Below are 19,664 nucleotides of genomic sequence, written 5' to 3'. Positions count from 1 at the left end.
CAGTAACTTGGGCTACTCACATCTTGGGTCATTTCTAAAATATATACTTTTGGATATTAAGTTGCTCTGCTACAGACCAAGGTGAAATCTAGTTTTTTTTGTATACATGCTTAACACACATTTCATCTATAAAAATGTTTGCAGTGTTTTTTGGGGGCACTGCCATTTCTGTATAAATTTGTTGAATTGATTTTTAAAATTAAATTGCATCTATAGTAGCTAAAACCTCCTCACTATAAAAGGACACTTTTTCTTCTTCAAAAAATAATATTCCTGATCTTTATGCATTCTAAGACAGTGCTTTCACACAATTTAATGCTGAATACTCCATAATTTGTTTCTCCTTCTGAAGATAGCACATTATTAACAATTCTGTATTCCGAACAAACTGTTTCTTAAGTGACAATTCATTTAATTTCCCATCTAACTAATCCTTGACACAGAATTGCTGGTCTCAGTTTTTGATCAACATGATATAACCAGGGTTCTACTTCCAGATGATGTAATTTTAGCTCCAAACATAAGAACTTTGTTTTCACTAACCTCCATTTTCCTACTTTGGGCAAATGTAACATTTCTAACTCATCTTTTGAAATACAAAAAATAGCTTGGGGGAATACCCTCTGTTCCTTTAGCTTAGGAGATTTGGGGTTTGGACGTGAGTTAGGAATTACTGGTCCAATGTTTGTGGTTTAAGGTTAAAAATTTAAATCAGCAGATGACATACACCTGTGTGTTGGGGACAGGCTGAGATGCATGTATTTTTTTTTCATTCCTGTGATCTTATAACATAAGCATCTGTACAACCGTTGCTCTAAAGTGATATAAAGTCTCAGTCTTGCTGCTTGTTTATTAATTAAAGCATTAGCCTCAGAGGAATATGAGTGGACACTGGCTGGCTGCCTTCTTGGTTGCAGTGTTAAACAGAAAGTTCTGTGTAAGCATTTGGGAAAGATTCTGATCAAGGTAGTCCTCTCTCCAATTTTAGCTGATCTGTTTTGCAGTTGCTGATGGAGAAAGTAAGTACAGCGCCCTATAACTATGACAGGTTCCTTAGGTGGATGCTATTTAGGAGACTATCTGGGGCTCCCTCTTATAAAGTTAGTTGTCAGGACTAGCCTTTGCTTCTGGGGTCCGAGGGGCAGCTCACAACAAGAGCGAGAGCTTCCTGAAGGCAGGTCTGATTCTTGGTCAGTTTGATCTCTCTAGTCTTGTTTGGTGGTGGGCCCGTAGGGGACACTAGGTGATGAGACTGACCCAGTGCCAACCAGGAAACATGTTATTTCTTTGATTTACTTCTTTGGTTCTTGTTTATTTATTTTGGCGGTGCCTTATGGCTTGCAGGATCTTAGTTCCCTGACGAGGGATTGAACCCGGACCACAGCAGTGAAAGCGCTAAGTCTTAACCACTGGACTGACAGGGAATTCCTTTTGGTTCTTATTTAGGCTTTTTGGTTTCTTTTAAGTAACTGCCTTATTCTAGAGCCTGACCTTTTAAAAAAATTATTTAAATATGCAAATATACACACACGTAGAGAGCAAAGTATAATGAGTCTCCATGTGCCATCGTGTAGCTTCAGCAGTCACCCTTACTGCCAATCTGGTTTCATCAGTCCCTCCTGAACTCAATTTTTCCCTTCCCTCCTCCTTCCCTTCCTCTCCTTTCCCCACAGTATCTTGACACAAAATCTAAGCATCATCCTTTTCACCTGTAAATATTCAGTATGCACCTGTAACTAGAATACCTTCTTTTTTTAAAAACATTTATATCATGTTGAAAGTTGCTTAAAGCATTACAACAAAATGTATCAGCCAACACCCAGCCCCTATACAGATTTTCCCCTGCAGTATCAAAGACATCTTTTCAGAGTCCCTCTCTTTTTGCAAGCGATTGATTTGTTGAAGGAGCTGGATCATTTGCCCCAGGATTGCTCTAATGATTGCTTCCTTGAGGTATTGTTTAGCTTGTGTTTCTTACAAGCTGGAAGTTAGATCTGGAAGCTTAATTAGATTCAGGCTCATTTTTTTTATAGCTTGATTTTCTATCAGACATGAAGCGAACATAGTAATAGTCGAACATGGGAATTAGTGAGACCTCCCCTCAGAAATCAGAGATAGAATAGGTGTGGGACGTGGGTGCAGGCGGAGGGGTCAGCTGATGGTTAGGTATTAAGTGTGGGGCGGCCGAGTTTGAGATAAATCCAACCCAGCTGTGAGGGCCAGGAGCTGGTCTGCTGTGAGATGTGGGGAGGGAGAGGCAACATCTCTCCGGTTAGGAAGCTTTTCAAATAACTTCTCAGTGACCATCAATTCTCAAGCTATAGCTTGTCTGTTGCACCAGGGATTAAGCAAGGTCAGTTGAGGGAAAACAAAGAACTGAAATGGGCACCGAGAGAGAAGAGGCATGGGAGGGGAATGAATGAGGCTGGGCTGCAGTCCAAGTGCGGGGCTGAGTCTCTGGAGTTTTCACCAGGGTCTCCATTGAGACGTCTCCTCCCAGCTGTACAACCACATGGTGGCACAGAGCAGCAGCCAGCTTTTCAGAATTTGTTTTCAGCAAGTTAGTAAACTTTTCCAAGCAGCTGCTTTGATGGGGACGGGCAGCCACCTCAAGTTCCACACACAGCTTGTAAGAATTAAGACCAGCAGCAGCAGCAGGCAGTGAGTGTGTGCTTATGGGCGTGCCTAAGCCGAAGTGCACAACACGAATAGATGTATTCCAAGTGGTGTCTCTGCACTGCCCAGAGTGGACATGTCATTGCTGGCCTGGCCTGTGATGTTGGCCCCAGGGGTGCGTGGGTTTGAAGAGGGCTTGCCCAGAATCCACACAGACTGTCCACTCTTCTCAGCAACTGGTAAGAGGGACTCAGGGACATCACAGGTGAGAACTAGGCACATGTGTGCAACAAGCAGTATTAGGACACAAGAGAACGAGAAAGACAGACGGATAAAGAGAGACTGTGATTGACTTTTCTCGTTGTATGATCTTGGGCCAGTTACTTAACTCCTCTTTGCCTCGGTTTCCTCATCTGTCAAGTGGAGAAAATAATAATAGTAATCACCTCATGAAGTTGGGTGATTTAAGTAAGATGCATGTATAAAGGGTTCAGAGCTATGGCTGGCACCTGGTACATATTCATCCAGGCACATAGAATAGTGTCTGACATTTTACAACACTCGGGAAATTTCTATTGAATGAATAAGTGTTAGTCATTATGCAAATGTAAGGCATTATTTTTGCATGCGTGTGTTGGCTGATACCATGTAGATATACATTGGCGTTGTGATTGGAGAAAGTTACAAACTTTTACATTCCTTTCGGGAGGTGTATGTGTGGGTAGTTAAGCTGACCATCAGATATAAATTGGTCTTCACTTAGCCCTAGAAGCACATCTGAAGCCGTGTGTGTGTGTGTGTGTGTGTGTGTGTGTGTGTGTGTAAGCTGGTCATTTATGTACAGGTTCCAAGTCCTCAGATGCTGCCACTTTGGGGAGTTCTTCTCCCAGCGCTGTCAGCACTGTTTCAAGTCCTCTGCAGTGTTCCCTAACGTTTGTTATAGATACGTGTTGTCTCTCATCACGCCCCCACCCTGCCGTTGTCTGTCAGCTCTTGGAGGGCAGAACCCCCGATGTGTTATACACGAAGGAGGTGGTCGGGAAATGCTGGATGCCTAGGTCAGATATATTTTCAGCAGGACAGGAAAATTCACCTGAGTTTTATTAGAAACGTTGCTTAGAACACGTGTGTTGGAGAGATTTTATATGTAGAACTGCCCTGTGGCGGCAGGGAGATAGCTGTTGGAGTTTTCCCATCACCTGTTGCATCTGACTGTGTGACTGTGCACACCTCTCGTGGCCTCTAGACCCTGGGCATTGACCCTGGTGTCCAGATCCCAAAGAAGTGTGAGACAAGGCCTCTGCCTGCCAAGGACTGCAGTCAGGCTGAGGAGACGGGCCAGAGCGGGCTGAAAGCTAAAGGACGTAGGAGGCCTGGTGCTGTGTGCTCAGTGATGGCCCAGAGAGCAAGTTCTCTGGACTTCAGCGGAGGGGGAGGTGGCCTGGAAGCTGAGCATGTGGAGCTTTTGAGAAGTGGATGCACCTTTGCAGAGAGCACAGGAGTTACTTCTGCTTGATTGGCGAGGGGGAGGTTTGTCTCACTGAGACGTGCTGTGCTACAGCTGCCACTCTGGTTTTGCTGCCGAGAGCCTGGAATTGGGATCAGAACCTGGAGTTCATTCTGGTTCTCCTCTTTGCTGGCTGCATAATAATCTGGTCGTAAGACCGCTTTCAGTTGACAGACCTTTGTGGCACTTCTCTGCAGTCTCAGTTTCCTTAGCTTGCAAAATGAGGATGATGGTTGTACCTTCTTCATAGGGTTACTGTGAGTATTAAACGAGGCGACAGGTAACACCATTATTAGATGGAAACAGCTTTATCCTGAGCCCACCTCTGTCTTTAAAGGTGATGTGGGTCTTCCACTCTGCCTCTTTGGAGTATCCCAGGCAGAGTGCCTGGATTTCCTGCAGATGACCAGCATTAAAAAGCCCAGTTCACATTAAAGCCTGTTTAAAGCTTCTCCCGCTACCAAGCTCAGGAGGCTTGGAAACCGGCAGTGTAGACGGGTCAGCGTCGGCATCCTCTGGTCTTTGTTTGTCCTTGCTCCACCTCTTTGCCTCCTCCCACCCACTCTGGCCCCTCCAGAGCCAAGGATCAAGGGTTGGGGAGATTGGAGACAAGGCAGAGCCTTTCCCTGAGCTAGTGCGTTTGCTCCCTCTTGGCTGCCATGAGTCTTCTATCATGGCCGGCCTTTTTGTGGGGGCACATTAGTGGTTCTTCACAGATGCCCTCCACCCCTGCTTGTCCCCTCAGGGACCTCCACAGGGACCTTTTACCTGATGCCCTCCCCGATGACCTCTGTAACCCCCTCCCTCCCCCCCAGCTCCTGCCTGAGTCTGCTCAGCTGCCCTCCCATCATCTTATGCAGTGTCCTTTCTGGGGGAGCCTGGCTGCCTTCTGAGCTGTCCTTTTAGCCCCCGGGGAAGGTCACACATCCTCGTCAGCCAAAGTTGTCCTTGCTCTTCCCATCCTGGCAGCTGCAGGCAGCCTCCTTCTGCTTCTCCAGGTGAGGGCAAGCTCCTGGGAGCTCCAGGAGCCCGGGAGCTCCATGAGCCCGGCAGCTCTGCAGTGGTTGCCTGGGGCATTGCAGAGCCATTTCCTTTACCTTCTCTCCTGTTCCCTCATGGGCGGGGGGGACAGGAGATGCTGTAGACCTCTCCTCTTCTTTAACTTCCTTCAGAGGAAGTCAACAGGCAGAGCCCCATCCTGTTCTCATGTCAGGCTCATAGCACAGTGCCTGGTACATAATCAACATCCAGTGCATGCTGGCCACCATCACTATTTAGCTAACGTGGGCTTCAGTTTTCTTATCTGAAATCGGGGCTAATGTTAATCCCCACTCTGCTTCCCACTTAGTGCTGCTAATGTGTATGAAAGTATTGTGAGTTGGTTTTATTTTTATTTTTTAGCCTCAACAGAATGGGATCTCACCACGCATGTTTAAGGCCTTTGTGAGCAAGAGCCACCCGGAATTCTCCTCCAACAGACAGCAGGATGCCCAGGAATTTTTCTTGCACCTGGTGAATCTAGTAGAGGTAAGTCAGTCTTCAGAAATGCTCAGAAGGGTTGTAAGAAGTGTGCCCACCCCTGCGTACAGTCCCTGCTGGTGTGGCTGGAGTGCCCCGCCCCTCCACTCCCCACCTAAATCTCTCTCTGGCCAGGCTCCTTCAGAGTCGGCGTCTTTGGGCCTTTCTCTGCTCGGATCACTTGATATACTTGCCCCTCATGCCCGGCCTCCTGGGCGCTTGTGGGACTCCCTGTTCTCCTCCTAATTTGAACGTGTTCTGGGAGTGTTTATCCATTATTTCATTGCCTGTTTTGTTTTTTGTCTCTGTGATAAGCTCCTCAGAGTCCCATGTGGTACTTGGTGTCCTCCTGCCATCACTCTGAGATGGTCACTCGGCTCAGAGCAGAGTCGAATCACATTAATAAATTCTGTGGTTTGTTAAAGGCCACTGAGACTTCATGATTAAAGGCTTTTTTCCCCTCTCTTAAAAAATAACTACTTTTTTCCTGATGACAGATGTGTTCCTTGTGGCAACACAGGCACAAAGGAGAAAATCAGAACCTCCCGTGCCACCTGCTCCCACAAACAAGCAGTGCTAACATCTTGGTGTCTGACCCTCCCCCCCAGTCATTTTCCAGGTGCTCTCCATTTTCTACGTGTTGGTTTGTGAGCAGTGTTTTTCACTTAACCTGTTGTGAACGTTTTGCCTACGTCATTACCTACTGGAATATAGCATGATTTCTTTTTTATTTCTGTATAATTTACATTAGTGCATTTATATAATATCATACATGGCTTAATTTTTCCAGGACAGTCCTTGATTTTTTTTTTCCCTTTCTCTTTAGTTGGGCTTCCACATCTCCTTTCTTCTAATTCTTTCTAGGTCAGTCCCTCTGACATGACTTTTAACGGCTGCATAATATTAATTCACATGATGAACTATATTTAACCAATCTCCCATTTTTGGACTTTAGGTAACTACCAGTCTTTTCCTGTACTCTGGTGAACTGGCATGCCCAGAGGGAGCGTTTAGTAACACCAGATCTCTACACCAGATTCTGTGCTAATTTTTATTCATGGCTTAATATCCACAGATTTACTAACTTGTTATAATCCAACCTTCAGAGGAACCGCATTGGCTCAGAAAACCCAAGTGATGTTTTTCGGTTTTTGGTGGAAGAACGTATTCAGTGCTGTCAGACCCGAAAAGTCCGCTACACGGAGAGGGTGGATTACCTGATGCAGTTACCTGTGGCCATGGAGGCGGCAACCAACAAGGGTAATGTTCTAAAGTGGGAAATGAGCAGTGTGCTTCTTCACACGTGAAAACCCTCAAGTCAGTGATACTACAGTTCAGTCTCTGCGAAGTCATATCAGGAGCAGACCCAGCCTGGACAGTGTCTGGTTTGCATGTCTCTTTCCATCTTTTCCTCAGTCCCCATGTGACTTTCTTTTGACATTTTTGTGGAGGGCTTATGGAGGGAACCTACTTCAGTGCCTATAAATTTGACCAACTGGTTGGTTTAGAAGCAGCTTAATTTAGAGGAAATTATTTGTAATTTAATATTATCATGCACAAGTTGTGTGGAAAGTCTGAGGGGAGTGATCAGAACTGCATGTTTTGATGTGAGACATTCAAGCAGAGAGAGGCCTCTTAAAAATAATCCAGCTTTGGCATCCGAGTAAGATGCCTGTTGTGGGAGATAAAGTGTGGCAGGTCTCTTTGTGGGGCGAGGCTCCTTGGAAGGGTCTCTGGACCTTAGAAGCAGGAGGAAGGTGGGGGGACCTCAGGGGAAGGTTCCTTCAGTCAGTCTGATCTGGTTCTTCCCAAGCAGAATAGATGAATGGTATTTCTTAGAATTAATGTCTTAGAAGCAGAAAAAGGAGAAATATCTGCTAGATTGCTTATTTCCTGTGAACTGGTCATTTTTGTAAGGTTTAACAACTCCCTGCATGGCATTTTTCCTTTTTTTTGTTTGTTTGTTTATTTGGGATGTAGTCACTTTATTGTGTTAATTGGAAAATGGTGATTATGATGATTTTTAAGATGAAATGATTTCCATTTTCTATAAGCTCATGTAGCTTTTGACCAGTTTTTTAATTCTAATTCATTATACAAAGTAGAAATAGGGGTGTGGGGGGGTCTGTGGTTTGTTTCCTTTTTAGCACTAGGCTTAATTGCTGTCTCTTGCCTACCTTGGGGATACTAACATATTGTGCTCAGTTCTGTGATCCTAACTCAGAATTTATGAGTGGTAAATCTCCTTTTTTTTTTTTTCAGAAAGGAGACTTAAAATTTAGTCTCAGGAAATTGATTGCTGGGAACACCTAATGCTAGCATCCTAGATAGAAGTCCATCATAAACTGATTTTGGACTGGGGAATGAACTGTAAAAGCATATTCAGATGTGTTTAAGAAAACACAAAGGTATATCAGTGTGTCTAAAACCTGATAAATCAGAAGGGATTTTTTTTGTAACAAAAGAAATTCCCAGAAAGGTCCATTCGAAATCTATATAAAAATTTGACTTACAGGTAGTTTCCAAGAGCAGGTCTGTTGACTCTTGGGAAGTTCACGGTGCACTCACTTCTTTTACCCTTGGTGTGTAACCATTTGAACAGGGATAGTGTAGAAAGACCTTCTAGGTTGGCCGCTCTGCTCTCTGCAGTGTCGGGTAACCCCAACACGAAGTTGTCTTGGCAGTGCTGGGTAGGATCATGGGCTGGGTGCCTTGGATAACTGCGGTCCTTATAGTTCATCCTGCTCTTTGGTCTGCACCCTCCATGACCTCTAATCATAGTGAAGGGCCGGGAAGAGGTGAGCCCTCGGGTTTCTTTCAGTATGAAATTCTCTGGTGTGAAGACTTTGTGATTAGAGGGTGGTATTGGGATCAAACCAGCCTTGACCTCTGGACAAATGAAAGTCCAGGTTTGTGAATCACTTACAGCACATGCGTGGTCTGAACCTCTCACCTGGGCTGGAGTTCACAGTTCCCTCCCATCAGTCTCAAAGGGGAACAGGCAAAAAATTATGAATGGCTCGATGCAGCCTGGCAGTGCCACTCTAAACAGGATTTCAGCAGGCTCCTCTGGTTCTGTGGAGGGCAGCAAGTAAGCAATCCTGCCCCACCCCAGAAACCTTCAACAAAGATGGTTCATTGTTCAAGGGGGTCTTTTTTATTTCACGAAATTAAGTGATTGCAAAGTCATTCATTTGCTCTTTTATTCAGATGAACTGATCGCCTATGAACTAACGAGAAGGGAAGCAGAAGCAAACAGAAGACCCCTTCCCGAGCTGGTTCGTGCCAAGATACCATTTAGTGCCTGCCTTCAGGCCTTTTCTGAACCAGAAAACGTTGATGATTTCTGGAGCAGCGCCCTACAAGCAAAGTCTGCGGGTGTGAAGTAAGTGTGTGTGCGCTTGTGTGGTGGCACTAGGATAAGGAGGGGGCCTTGAGAGGTGGGGACCGGGTTGGGGAGGGTTGGGGGGCATTGTACGGGTCTGCATTGCTTGCTCATGTGTGGCAAGACGGGATTATGATTTACACAACACTAGTTGCTGTAGACCTCACTTGTGTGAGACCTGTCCAGTAAAACAGGCTTGTTGTAATCTGTATCATGTGCAAGGGAATGCTTTTTTTTTTTAAAGCCAGGTTGTAGTTTATCCTTTATAGGGAATTTGCGTTTTCTTTTCTTTTTTTTTTTTGTTGAGGGTATAGCCAAGAACCCTCCCCATCCATGGCAAGATGATATTAATGAAGAAGTTAGAAAAATACTTATGACAGTCAAGTATTTATACTCCACTGTGATAGATTTTTGATTCCAAAATGAAAGATTTGGCTTAGAACTTGGTGGCTGTGTACCTGCCTGGAGATCTGGGGTCTCAGGGCATCTCAAAGTGGACATCAGGGCTCCTGAGCATTGTTCCAATGAGCTGCCCAGGATGTGGTCAGGAGATGTTCTGTTTCTATATTGTGAGCCTTATTGTCAGGTACATTGAAAAAAATTTTTTTTTTCTCCACTTGACACCTTAATTGATTTTATACAGTCAAGTCTTTGCCCGCACACTTCATATAGTTGGAGAAAGAGTATTTACAGTGGCATAAAAAAGGGGGAAGGTCTAAAAGTTAGGCTCTGGTAGTCTTACTACTTCTAGATATTCTTCAGCCATTTTTCTTCTAGGCTATACCTGAGCTCTTGTTGATGTGAAGGTCAGGGAAGCATGGATGAGCTACTGCTGGCTATTTTTTATCACAACTTCAAGTAGCAGTCAAACCTGAATTACTTATTCTGTGTGACAGCCATCTCTCAGGATGCCTCTGTTTCAGATGACGACTTCATGTGTTAAACATGGGAAAACAAGAATTTATTTCAAGAGCTTAAAAAAAGCCATATTTTCTTACAATAATTTCCTTTAAAAAGTTTCTTCATATCTAAATGAGATTAATAATAGTTCAATTACCCGTTAATCATTGTGGGGTAAGTTTTCATCCGAGGACTGCTCAGTTTTGGAGTGTGTGTGTGTGTGTGTGTGTGTGTGTCCTTGAAGATAACACTTGGTGAGCTGGCATGTTAAATGTTCGAGATTCACTTCACTACAATTGGACACATCTTTAGGCAGTTAGAAGGCTACACACTATATTATATTAGTGGTGGAAACAACTTTTTTTTTCTTTCAACTTTTTGAAATATATACAACATTGTGTGACTTTGTGTACAGCGTGTTGACTTTTATTGATTTGTTTTCCTAAATTTAATTATTCACAGTAGGCTGAAGATTCCTCAAACATCCTTTTCTCTTCGTGCTTTAATTCTGATATTGTATGGGGTGGAAGTGATCGGGGGCTTTCTAGGCTTAGAAAGCCCCCAGCATCACATGTGAGCTGCAGAGTGATCTTCATTGGCCTGTCCACTTGGTCACCCTTTTGTGCTCTTCAGTAAAGTGGTGGCGAGTCTTAGAAGTGGTGGCGAGTCTTCCCTAAGGCCCAGAGAGTATGTCACTTCCTGGACCGTAGGGAAGGAGCCTTCTCATCACTAGGAAAAGGCCCATCTTTAAAGTGGAGCTAGGAGGTGTTAGCTTTCCACAGAGACAGTTTCTGATCCCTGGGAGATCTGGATTCTTCTCCTGTGTCCACTTCCCAGCTTGTGTTCTATCCTGGGGCAAAGTCACCACCCAATTCCTTCTTACACCTGAGTGGAGGCATAGTGCATGCTGACTTGATTTTCTCCTCAAATGCTACAAAATATTTAGTTGTAGGCAGTGCTAACATAATTAACCTAGAATCCTTGAGGAGGGGTCTCTGCTTTCTCTAATCCTTAACAATAGATATTAAATTTTCTCTGTCTTTTGCATACACACATGCTCTTACGGTTAAATGCATATGAAAGAAAATTAATACTGGATGTATCACAATTGTTGATAATGGAAAACTGGTCTTGTGGGAAAGGAAAAAACAATGTTTTAGGGTAATAAAGCAACTACCATTATGGCACATTTATTATTCCCGGTTTTGTGCTAAGTGCTTCCCATCCGTTATCACTTAATCCTCTTAGTATTGCTACCAGGTAGGTGCATTATTCTCCCTATTTTATTTCCAGACGAGGAAATAAAAGAAGTAATTGGCCACTAAGTGGCAGACTTGGAATTCATTCAAGTTCAAAGTTTAAACTCTTAATCCTTGTGTTACACACTGCCCGCATATTTCTTATCGTGCTTGCTTATGTTTGTATCTTTATAATCTTTATATAGCCTTGTTTATTCCTTATTATACCTTATCATGTTTCAAATAATAGTTTTGGGGAAACCAGTTCAGTGGATTCCTAAAAGATCTTTTTTTCTTTCTTTTTCTTATTGCCAGCAGTATAGACATTATCTCCTTATTATGTTAATTTGGGGCCTTGAATTTTTCTTGTGTTAGACCCAGAGTCTGAAAGGCCAGGAAGAGGCAAAAGATGTCCTCTTGGTAGATCTTGGGTCAGTATGGACCAGACATAAAGAGCCTTCCCTTAATTGGTCCTGAACAGACAGTGACTGGGAAGAATATTAGTGTTTGGAAATTTTATTCACCCAGCAAATATTATTGCCCATCTAGTATATTCTGGGCAATGAATTGAACAAGACCTAGTTCCTCCCCTCAAGCAGCTCATGGATTAAGGGTCAACAGGGAGAGATTTTGTCTTGACCTTTATCATTTACGAAGAGAAAAGCACGGTATGGGGTTCCAGAGCACAAGCTTTAGGTGGACTGGCAGCGTTGGAATCCTCAGCATAGAACTTATTGGTATGTGACCTTGGCCAAGTGACCTCACCTCCATAAGCCTCTTTCCTTATATGTAAACTGGGAATAATAATAGAACTTTCTTTATAGGGTTGAGGTGAGGATTAAGACAGATAAGCTACATAAAATGCTTTGTACAGTGTCTGGCGGAGTAAATATATACTGTTATTGTTATTACATTAATTTTATCTTTTTTTTTGCCTTGGATTGTACAATTTGACTGTGGTTGATTATCATGTTTTCAACATATTTAGTGGGAAGGATAGAATTGTATTTTTTTAGCGACCAGGTTTTCAATAAAATATTCAATTTCCGGGAGAGGGACAGTTTATATATATTTTTCTTAAGGCTTTCATAATGTTTCTGCCTGAATTGTAATAAGTGAACAATTGTTATATTTTAAATAATAATAGGTTGTCAATAGATAATGTATTGTTGTCAGGCGCTTAGGACATAAAGTTCTAAGCACTTTATGTCCTAACTCGGTTCCCGTAACAATTCTTTGAGGTAAATTTGCTGTGTCTGTCTAGACCTGTTTGAATGATTTATATTCTAATGGTATTTATTAAATACATAACTTTTCAAGAAAAATTTTAATTCCAGGAATGATTTTAGGAATAAGAGGGTAAGTGGTGCATAATTTATAACTTTGCTGGATTTAACAAACTTGATGTCCCAAGCCTCTAATTAATGAATGCCAAGTATTCATTTTGAGATTGAACACATTTATATTGAGCCGTCACTACATGTATGATTCAACTTAAGACCCTATAGAGGTTACAGAGATGAATAAGGAACGTTTACCTAATAGGGTAAATATAATGTGGGCACCATCTAACCTGCTTTCTGATACTCTTAGGTTGGTAGCTACCCATAACAAAGTGATGTGTTAACTTATCCCTCGTCAGTCCCCCCAGCCGACCAGCCTTGAGTTTCCTCCACTGCCCCCCACCCCATGGTATTACCGGCTGATTCCTCACCCAGATACTGACTGAAGAGCAACTGCAAGAGTCTTTGGGCTCCTGAACCACAGTTTGGAAATCATTGATTTACTGATGACTTTTGGTTGATTTCACTATTATATATTTTCCAGTTTTTAAGTGAATGTGGTAAGAGGAAGGGGTCAGAGAGGACATTTTTACAGTGGTTGAAAATACCAGATGGAGTTTCTTGGTTTTTGGTGAAACTGAGGATTCATCTATATTTAAGAATGATAATTTATTGATATTACTGCTTCTCAGAAGATAGGAAAACCTAATTAGAAGTAATGTATAGTTTCTGGAGAGTGAGGCAGGCTAAAATAGTTCAGCTCCTGGTTTTTGAAGAACTCCTTTATATTATTGCCTGTACCCTTCTGCCCTCCTTGTGATGGAGAATTTGAGATCCAGAGAGGTTAAGTGACTTGCCTGGGGCAAAATACAGATCAGTGACAAACCAGGTCAGTGTCCAGGGCCTCGTGGATTCTAGCTCTTCCATGACAAAATAATCATGCTGATTCCTTAGATATACACAGCACAGTCTTGTGTGCCAGGTGGTTTCATGTCATTTCATGAACATTGCACAGCCCTGGAAGGTAGAAATTATTAATAAATCTATTTTGTAAATGTGAAGATGAAGCTTCAAAAAGGGTCAAATTTGGAGTGAATTAAGTAGCATCCAAGCCTTTTGACACTTTTTGGACAGTCCTCTGCCCCTGAACCATGGCTTCTCTTGTACACTAGGGGGCAGCAATGCATTAGCGTTGTTTTCTGAATTCTGGGAAGATGCATGTCGCATAGAAGGCAGTGACTAGATTTGAAAAGTAGAGCTTGTAGGGAGCATGTTCTAGAATCTTTTATTTTAAAAGGTACCTATAGTATCTGTCTACAGCTGATTTTCTTTTTTCCATATACTTACTGTACCCACATGGACACTTAAATGGAAATGGTTGTTATAAACAAGATAATAAATGTGGAGAGAATGAGCTGGAACTGGGGCATGAATTTGGTGTATAAGTTTAATAGTTTGTGCATAAAATTGTCGAACTCACGTTCAGGCAATTAAGCATTCTTGAAAGTTTGAAATGAAACTTAAGACATTGACCATATATATTAATTTTTAAATTTAAGGCCCAGATTTAGATATTTTAGATACCCCAGAATACATATATATATATATATATATATATATATATATATATGCACACACATATACACACACCTTTAGGATCCATGTGGCCATGGATTTTAGGCGCAGTAGTATTTTAATGAGGCCCTGGCATTTCCAATAGTCAGCCTCAACCAAATTTCCAATAAACCCTCCTTATGGCAACTCTGTGCTACCAGATAGAGACTCTTAGTTGGAGCAGGTTTGGTGTGTGTCAGGATTGCTCGGGGAGCTTTTTCAAACCTACACAAACAATGCACAGGTGCCCACCCACACCTACAAATACATATATTAAATTCTAGCAAGGGTTTTAGAAGAAAACAAATGTTTATGGTTGAAAACCACATTTCAGAAATATAAAATGCCACAGCAAAGTAAAAGTAATAATTTTGCAACGTGCCCAAAATCATCCTCAGGGACAACGTTGCCCTCTGTTAAACATTTTCTTCTTGTGAAAAGGCCAGGATGAACGGTGAGGTGGTGAGTGTGTGTCCACTCAGGTGTGTGTGCATGTTCCTCCTCTTCAGCGCAGGCACTGGAACTGCTGGGTGTGCCTCAGACACAGCTTTTGATGCTTCGTGAACTGTATTCATAATTCTTATTGCCTTGTTTCATTGATCTAATCCCCTTGTGTTTCCCAGAACATCTCGCTTTGCCTCATTCCCTGAATACTTGGTAGTGCAGATAAAGAAGTTCACTTTTGGTCTTGACTGGGTTCCCAAAAAATTTGGTAGGTATCTTTTGCATGCTTTTGCTTGAAACATCAAATTAGCTATTTAAAAAACATGGCATGTGAAAGAGCCCATGTGGCTGGCTGCCAGAAACAGTTTCATTTCATACTTTTTCCATGATTCTCACTTTTCTCTTTTGAAAGATAAGAATATATGATAAGCACTGACAGTAAAAAAAAAAAAAAAAAAAAAAAATTGCTACATGCTAACCCATCCCTCTAATACTGGGTTCTGGAATGACCAGATTCTAAGAGTGAAAACAGGAGCCTCATGTTATCAAACCATACTTCCCAAACTTTAACAGATCTTGGTAAAATGCAGGTACTGATTCAGCAGGTCTGGGGGTGGGGGAGCCCAGGGGTGCTTTATTCTAATACGTTCCCAGGTGATGCTGATGCTGCTGGTCCAAAAACCACGCTTGGAGGTGCAAGTAATTGAAAATAGACTCTTCTTAGCATCTCGCCTCTGCCTCTGAAGCAGGAAGGTGTGGTTATGACATTTGCTTAAGTCATACACATTTTGTTAATAATAACATGAGTATAGTCAGTTGTATTAAAAAGTCAAGAAAGGGACGTGACTTTGGCTGAAATGGGCTTTCTTCTTGCTAATCTTAAGGGCCCTTGACCATTGTTAGAGGTTAGCTTTCCAGACAATGCAGAGGAACATTTTATCCATCGTCTCGATCGAATATCAAGGTGTTCCTAGGCTGTCCTCAGGGCCGTGGAAGGATGTACAGTTTTACCCTCTGATTTCTCAAGCAAGTACCTCAGACTGTTTGCCAGTCTTTTAAAGTTTTTATGTTTTTGAGCACTTAAAAAACAACAATTAATCCCTATGCTGGTTAATTAAGCACTCATCTGCTCATCTGAAGGTGGTAAGTAAAAAGAATGTAAAGTCGAGGGAGTGATTTCCCAGAAACCTCTGGCACTAACAGTTTGCATAGCACTTGTTTCCACGCGGCATTATGCAGCGTGTGAGACTGTAGCTTATCCTGCTCTTCCTGGTGGAATAATTTTGTGGGCAGGGAGGAGGGCAGAGGGCAGGCTGCTTGTCACTCAGCCTTTCCTCCTTGGACCTGAGAGAGAAAACTGACTTCTAAAGACTTTGAACTGCTTTGGAAACAGTTTTCTTATTTTTCTTTGTCCTTCGAATATCAGTAGAGGATAAAAACTCAGATTTCACAGTCTTGCTGAAATTAAAGCAGCCTCAAAGCTTTCTTTAATGAACCTGAAATTTTCTGTTAAGGAACAATTGTATTGATTTTGTTGGTCAGACATTGTGTTTGATTTTGCTGTCTGCTGAGATTTAAATTTTTTTTAACTAAGCCTTTTCTTTGGGTGGTTGTTTTATTTTTTATTTTTATTTTTTTATTTTTTTTTGCGGTACACGGGCCTCTCACTGTTGTGGCCTCTCCCGTTGCGGAGCACAGGCTCCGGACGCGCAGGCTCAGCGGCCATGGCTCACGGGCCCAGCCGCTCCGCGGCCTGTGGGATCCTCCTGGTCCGGTCCTGGTCACGAACCCGTGTCCCCTGCATCGGCAGGCAGACTCTCAACCACTGCGCCACCAGGGAAGCCCGCCCTGGGTGGTTGTTTTAAAATAGGATTTACATACCTAGCATCATAATTGGTTTTGAGGATAGTATTTTCAGGTTCTGTTTGCTAGCCTGAGAGACATGTCCTCCGCCAGCATTTGAACCCATTTTCCACTATGACCATATCTGAATGTGTGCAGTTATAAACCTCAACAGGTTCTTAGACTCTGATACATTTTGTATCTGAGTAAGTCAACACAATGACAACTGGGCTGAGAAGTTAAAAAAAAATGTTCCTCAAGACGAATACACTTGAGGTTCAATTAATTTCTTTAAAGCTTCATTCTTTATTACCTTAGGTAGAATAATCACAGTACCCATCATGATCTGAGAAAAGGCATAAACTACAGGTTGCAAACTCAGATGCCTAATAAGGACAGGGTGATACTGTAAATGAAAGAAGTAGGCTGGGTGTAAGAAACAGGTAGCGATAGCAGTCCTGGTCTTTCTCGGGTATTCCCAAATTCCCATTTTGCATGAAGACATGGATTAGGAAAACATGTCTCTGCCATAAGAATCAGAATAGCACAGATATGATGCTCAGGGTCGTGGGAGTGGTGAGTCTGTGACGGACGGGCACGGAGGGTACACGGTGCCCTAGAGTGGGAGCTAAAGATCAGCCCTAGGCGGTTGTTGCCGCGTGAGACTCTGCTGCAGGTGTTTGTTTTTCAAAATGAGTTGGGAATCTGGACTTCTGAATTACATTTTCCAATTTAAAAATTGGAATTTGTTGCCAACATTTTAAAAACATCAAGCAGAAAGTGTCTACAAGTGTTCTACGGGCTCCCAGTTTTCAACCTCTGGTTTCCCTCGTTTGTTCTTGTTCAGTGTGAAACCCTGCCTCTGTGTTTCCCCTGACTCTGCGTTAAAATCTTATCAGTCTCAATGAGTCTGCTGGTCCCGTGATTTACTCCAGGGAACTGTAAAGCATCCCCTGGCTCTGCCTAGACACTTGTGCCTAGAGTTAATGGTGTTGGATTTAGGAGGTGATTGTGGGTATTTGGAGAGCCCAGTGAATATAATCTCTCTCGTTTTGCAGATGTTTCTATTGATATGCCAGACCTACTTGATATCAACCATCTCCGAGCCAGGGGGTTACAGCCAGGAGAGGAGGAACTTCCGGACATCAGCCCCCCCGTAGTTATTCCTGATGACTCAAAAGGTACCATCTTCTGCCAGGAGGACCTTCTCGACCCCTCCCCTCTCCTCTGCTGGCATAGTCCCTTTTCTTCCACCACTCCATTGTCCCTTGGTGCCTTCCTGTGTTGTAACCCACTGTGGACACACAAGTGAAGCCTGGCTGCAACTGTAAGCTTACAGTAGTCATGGGAAGGGGCACAGAGACCCATCGTGAGTGGTCGAAACGGGCCCGTGGAAATCACTGGCAGCAGAGGGCAGCAAAGCTCCAGAAAGTTTTTAGGTTATGTTGCCTCGGACTTTGCCTCCCTCCCCACCTCCCTCTTTCCCCTAATGGGCCTGTGGGGAAGAGAAGGGGTGTGTTTTCAGTGGACTCTTCGTCTGGGGGAGCTGTGTCCTTCTTGGAGTACCTTTAGAGAACCGAAAAGGGAAATTCAACCACGTGTGTTGGTTTTAAAAATCTTACCCATGTCTCACCTCCCAATCTTTGTCACTGCTTCATAGCAAGGGAGCGGTTTGAGTTTCTCTTACTCTCTGAACCTTAAAGTAGTCCTTGTTCAAAATACTTAACTTTTAAAGGGAAAAGGACATGCAAAAAATGATTGCCTTTGTGAGTCCAAAAGCAGCGTGGAGAAATCTTGGTTTCATAATTAGCTCAGTTATTCTGGTGAAATCACTTTCATTCTGGCTTTGCTTGCCCACCTGTTTACTGTTCACCTTCCTAATGAGTTAATTAGGTGCATTAGCTAATAGTGCCAGATGGCTCGGGGCCCTGCCACCACAGGATTTCCATCAGCTGAGCAGAGTATATTATTGGTGACCATGCTGGGGTAAGGTGAATCCAGGAGGAGCAAGCTAGGATTCAAAATCGGCACCTGTGTTACATTATTCTCTAAATTACAGAGGACAGAGCAGGGAAGGGGCCTGTAGGTGGGGCAGCCTGGGTTATGTGGGGTACAGGTGGTTCATTAAAGAGGTTCTAGAAAGAAGAGATCAGTCTTGAGTGTCAGAGAAATACAAGATGGTTTATTAGCATTGCTCCTGCTTTCTCTCATGTTCAGTAACAGAGTCCTTGGTTTGTAATTATACAGAGTTCTTAGAAGTACAGGGAGAGAAATTATTTAGTTCAATAAGATGATAAGCAGAGCGTCCTGTTTATCTGCTCTAAATGCCTGAAACCTGGTATTCTCCCTCCTTCCTGGAATGACTTTATGTCGTGCAGGCTGGGGTGGTCTGATGGGGGGACGGAGGGGCTGACAACAGTGTGGGATCTCAAGGGGGGACTGGTGAGCAAGTGCCCCGGATGAACTCTTTTTCTTTCTCCAGGACACTTTGCCATGGTTTGGTCTCACTTCCCTCCCTCTCCTTTAATTTCCAGATCGCCTGATGAACCAGTTGATAGACCGTATGTATCTTTTATGTTTTTTCTCAGTGTCCTACCGTTGTTACCGGTCTAACTCATTTATCTGTGGGATTCAGTAAAGGGGCATTGTTCTGTACCGGTGTGTGTGCAGTTTTTCCGGGTGGGCACAGTCCTCGGTCTGCAAGTTGAGGTAGTAGCGAATCTAAACCAGTGACATGGTGATTAGGTGGCCCTGTGGTTCAGGAGAGTGAACATTAGGGTGAGAGCGAAGCAGCCCTGAGCTGGGATCTCGGCTCTGCCATTTGTGACTGTGTGATCTAGAATCATTAACTTAACTTCTCTGAGCCTCAGTTTCCTCGTGTGTGAACGGGGGATAATGACGCCATTTCTTCCCTCTTTGGCCACGAGTAGGCCTCCTTCTGCAGTGATGGCACGGTGGCCTGTCACTTTTTCCACTCCTGCTTCTGGACACATAATGAAGGTACACCACTGACAGGACATGGTAGTATTAATTAATACTCTTAAGGGTGTTAGTTCCGTCGGATTGTTTGTCAATTTTGTAGTCGTTTAGTTCTTTAATCCTGTGAGAGTTGATACTCTTGATTTTCTAAAGAACGTGAAAAAAATAAACTATTTATAGTGAATATTTAGATATTAATTAGCAGGAAGGAGGAGTGTGTAACACAAAATACTCTGAATCTTTTTGTCTGCAAAGCCTTTCTGGAGACACTGTTGTTAATTTAGAAGTTCAAGTGTTTTACTTTGCAAACGCTTTACATGATTGATCACATGGCTTAG

At 43.0% G+C, this 19,664-nt stretch overlaps 1 protein-coding gene across 3 annotated transcripts in view; it reads left to right on the top strand.

Annotated features, from left to right (window-relative positions):
* USP13 (ubiquitin specific peptidase 13) overlaps nt 1-19,664 on the top strand; it is a 122,694-nt gene that overhangs the window by 69,334 nt on the left and 33,696 nt on the right. For all 3 annotated transcript variants that reach the window (XM_082624885.1, XM_082624884.1, XM_082624886.1), the window contains exons 11-16: nt 5,525-5,650; nt 6,748-6,901; nt 8,852-9,026; nt 14,685-14,773; nt 17,406-17,528; nt 18,882-18,908. In XM_082624885.1, coding sequence (XP_082481011.1) covers nt 5,525-5,650; nt 6,748-6,901; nt 8,852-9,026; nt 14,685-14,773; nt 17,406-17,528; nt 18,882-18,908 — 694 coding nt within the window. The remainder of the gene's footprint in view (nt 1-5,524; nt 5,651-6,747; nt 6,902-8,851; nt 9,027-14,684; nt 14,774-17,405; nt 17,529-18,881; nt 18,909-19,664) is intronic.

This window comes from Mesoplodon mirus, assembly GCF_964341445.2.
Source record: "Mesoplodon mirus genome assembly, chromosome: 6".
Lineage (NCBI taxonomy): Eukaryota > Metazoa > Chordata > Mammalia > Artiodactyla > Ziphiidae > Mesoplodon > Mesoplodon mirus.
Note: the sequence above shows the minus strand (reverse complement) of the source record. Positions and strands in the feature narration are given on the sequence as shown.